This window comes from Leptinotarsa decemlineata, unplaced genomic scaffold (genome assembly GCF_025532065.1).
Source record: "Leptinotarsa decemlineata unplaced genomic scaffold, Ldec_3_MD MMD2_P_RNA_scaffold_14, whole genome shotgun sequence".
NCBI lineage: Eukaryota > Metazoa > Arthropoda > Insecta > Coleoptera > Chrysomelidae > Leptinotarsa > Leptinotarsa decemlineata.
Window position 1 is genome coordinate 5,785,184 of NW_027412528.1, and position 3,415 is coordinate 5,788,598.

Sequence of the window (3,415 nt, forward strand, 5' to 3'; positions counted from 1 at the left end):
CAGCACGGATTTGTACCAAAAAAGTCGACGTCAACAAATCTACTAACATTTACTCATCATGTCCTCAACCATCTAGATAACAATAAACAGGTTGATATTATTTATAAAGATTTTCAAAAAGCATTCGATAAAGTTAATCATGATGTGATACTGGAAAAGTTACATAAAAATGGCGCTGATACCCGAGTACTCAAATTGCTGGCATCGTATTTGAATAATCGACACTTCAGAGTCAAATATGAAGGTAATTGTACAGGGAAATTTCGCGCAAACTCTGGAGTTCCTCAAGGATCAAACTTGGGTCCATTACTTTTTCTTGTATTCATTAATGATCTAACTCAAAATATAAAGTACTCTGAGTGTCTTTTATTCGCAGATGATCCTAAATTTTATAGACAGATCGAAAACTTACAAGATTGTGTCAAACTACAAGAGGACATCGATAGTGTTTATCGATGGAGTGTGAAAAATGATCTTCCGTTCAATATATCAAAATGTTCTGTCCTGTCTTGTACCCGAAAACTGAATAAAACACTATACAAATACTTAATGAATGGTATTGAATTATCCAGGGTAGAGACTGTCAAAGATTTAGGTATATACTATAACTCCACACTCTCGTTCAAACCTCATTTGGATTACATAGCATCTCAGGCTCTAAGAATTATGAGATTTGTAATGAGACAAAGTGCACATTTCAATGATATTAAAGTGATTACTACACTTTATAATAGTTTGGTCAGACCTAAACTTGAATATGGGGTTGTAGTATGGCATCCTTCCTATATTGTTCATAAAAATAGATTGGAAAAAATTCAAAACAGATTTCTGAGATTTTTATATTACAAGAAATATAAAGTATACCCGGATTATAATACAATTAGAGCAGTAGCACTACGAAATGAATTTAAAATACCCAGTTTAGAAAATAGAAGACAGGCAACTATAGTGTTAATGTGTTTATTTCTGACCGGGATATTACAAGCTTATATCGTCATAGTTACGCTATCAATAAAGAGGGTCATAACTCCCTTGGGACATTATAGATTTTATAATTCCCTCTACCTTTGACAAGTAATAATAAATAGAAATGAAAACTGAACCATATTTTATTTATTCACGTCATTACAAATAATAAATGTACAATTTTGAAATGTTCCCTGAAAATTACTTCCGCCACTGGAAGCAATTTCTTCTTTTGTATGGCTGGAGCTTCTGTTCACTACAGTCGAGGTACCTGCCTCTTCTGATGACAAAGTAGACAACATACGCGCCGTTTTATTTCTCAATTCGATGCTATCCTCCAAATACCCCTCCGCCACCGTGGAACTTTCCCAACCTCCGTGTCTTTTTAAGTTAGTCATAGTTGCTCCTGCATTGGCTAGAGCAGTAGCAGAAGTGCGACGAAGGCAATGTCCCGTATAGGAAGATGAGTTTGGCAATCCTAAATACATTGCGATTTTGCTGGGGATTTTCCCAAACATGTTTTTTCCAATTGGCTGAGATGTACATTTATTTTGTCGGAAGCTCAAAAAAAATCGTTCAATACCTTTAGGACGCAAAGACATATAAAGTCTTAATAAAGGCAAAGCGGAGAACTCTTTTTCATCCACAACTGTAAATTTCTTCGATACACCAGTTTTACTTTCCGGTACGTTCACTACCATAACGGAATCCCGGTCCTCTATATCCGATATCTTCATATTCAAAAGTTCCTGACTTCTGCATCCTCCAAAATAACCCATAATCAAAACAACCTTTAACAAAAAAAAGGAAATAAATACACACAAAAAGAAAAATAAGAAAAAAATTACCTTATGCAATAAATGAATATCATTAGGAGCATCCTTTAGGAATCTGATAACATCTTTAGGAGATAAAACAGCAGACTTTTTCGGCTTATAACTATTACTCTTCCTTTTCAAAAAAGCCTGTAGTTCATTGAACTTGGTGATATCTCGTTTCTCATATATAGTCACCATCGATTTTAGCATGGACCATTTAGTCCATAAAGAATTCGGACTATACGTTTCTGACTGAAACGAATAAACACAATTACTACCAAATCTACCGAAAAACATAGAAAATTCCTTACCAGTTCTTGAAAATATGCCAGAAATACAGTTTCAGTTACATCTTTTGGCATAACATTTTTCCGTGTCAGCCAGTCCAGATATATCTTGTATTCTTTTTGGTATACGGCTTCACTTCTCGATGGAATTAATGATTCTCTTGCTTGTTCAGCTTTTTTCAAAATATCCTCCATTATATTTGGGGTAGAAAACACGTTTTCACCGCAAACACAGCTTGATAACAAAGTTCTGTTTATAAACAAGTAACATAGCAACAACCTAGCAACAAGAAAACTCTACTATAATCAACGGTACCTGATATACCGGATATACCGGAAAGGTAATGAATTGGTACATTTTTCCGTTTCAAAAATTAACAAAATTTTATTGAAATTGGTCAGAAATAAAATTATCTATGTACCACGGGAATTAATGAGCCTTAATAACCTCAGGCAATTGCTGTCCCTCGGGGCAGAGGCCCTCGGGACGCAAACTTTGCCATCGGTAATTAAGGCCCTCCTAATTCCCTTGATACATAAATAACTATATAAAATATACAAAAAAAATTATAACTGTCCCAATCTCAAATCTTTACTGAAAGAGAGAATTCCCAAAAGAACAACAAGACTCATTCAATTCTTTGATGTACCATATGTATCAACAAATAATTGTTCACCTATCATTACAATGATCAAAATAACAAACAACTTCCTGTTAATGTCAGATATCAACTTTGTTCTCCCTCCCAAACAAGTTTATAGTGGTGTAAAAAAATACTTTTCAAGTTTAGAATAACTATGTTTCTTCCTTCCATTCGGCTTTATGTAGTAACTACTCGTAGATACAATGTAACTGTATTCACGTATAAATATTAGAATTCTATTTATGATTTAGACTGTATTGACATTTTTATAAGAATAATTATTTTCATGTAATGAGGTTTTTACCTGTTTGAAAATAAATAAATAAATAATGTTCGCGATGCATAAGCAATGGGTAAATCATGACCTATGCGTCCATGTGATAAAATTGCACCGAGGGAGAATGCACTTGCATCAGTTGTTAAAATGAATGGTTCAGTAAAATTGGGATAAATTAGTATCGGTGATTGGGATAGAATATGTTTTAGTTGGTCGAATGCCTTTTTACATTCTTCGTCGAATAGGAAAGGGATGTCTTTTCGTAAAAGTTTTGTCATTGGTTTCGTGATTTTAGCAAAGTTTGGGATAAATCTACGATAATATCCGGCAAGTCCTAGAAATGATTTCATTTCTTTTTGATTGGTCGGTTCTGGATATTTAGTTAATGGGTCGATTTTATCTGGGTTTGGTTTTACTCCGTGT

The 3,415-nt window shown here is 33.9% G+C and overlaps 1 protein-coding gene across 1 annotated transcript; it reads right to left on the reverse strand.

The window, feature by feature from the left end:
* Positions 1 to 1,094: 1,094 nt before the first annotated feature.
* LOC141483077 (uncharacterized) lies at positions 1,095 to 2,361 on the reverse strand. The gene is made up of 3 exons (XM_074177316.1): positions 2,096 to 2,361; positions 1,815 to 2,036; positions 1,095 to 1,757 (listed from the first exon to the last, which is right to left on the reverse strand). Exons 1-3 carry the CDS (start codon positions 2,264 to 2,266, stop codon positions 1,110 to 1,112), a joined length of 1,041 nt encoding a protein of 346 aa, XP_074033417.1. The 5' UTR covers positions 2,267 to 2,361; the 3' UTR covers positions 1,095 to 1,109.
* Positions 2,362 to 3,415: the final 1,054 nt, after the last annotated feature.

What these genes read in the sequence shown, in the direction of transcription:
- LOC141483077 (XM_074177316.1), bottom strand. Translation starts at nt 2,266, where the DNA reads ATGGAGGATATTTTGAAAAAAGCTGAACAAGCAAGAGAATCATTAATT. An exon ending in TGGCATATTTTCAAGAACTG is followed by an intron (nt 2,037 to 2,095) that starts GTAAGGAATTTT and finishes TATTCGTTTCAG; the next exon opens with TCAGAAACGTATAGTCCGAA. An exon ending in ATATTCATTTATTGCATAAG is followed by an intron (nt 1,758 to 1,814) that starts GTAATTTTTTTC and finishes TTTTTGTTAAAG; the next exon opens with GTTGTTTTGATTATGGGTTA.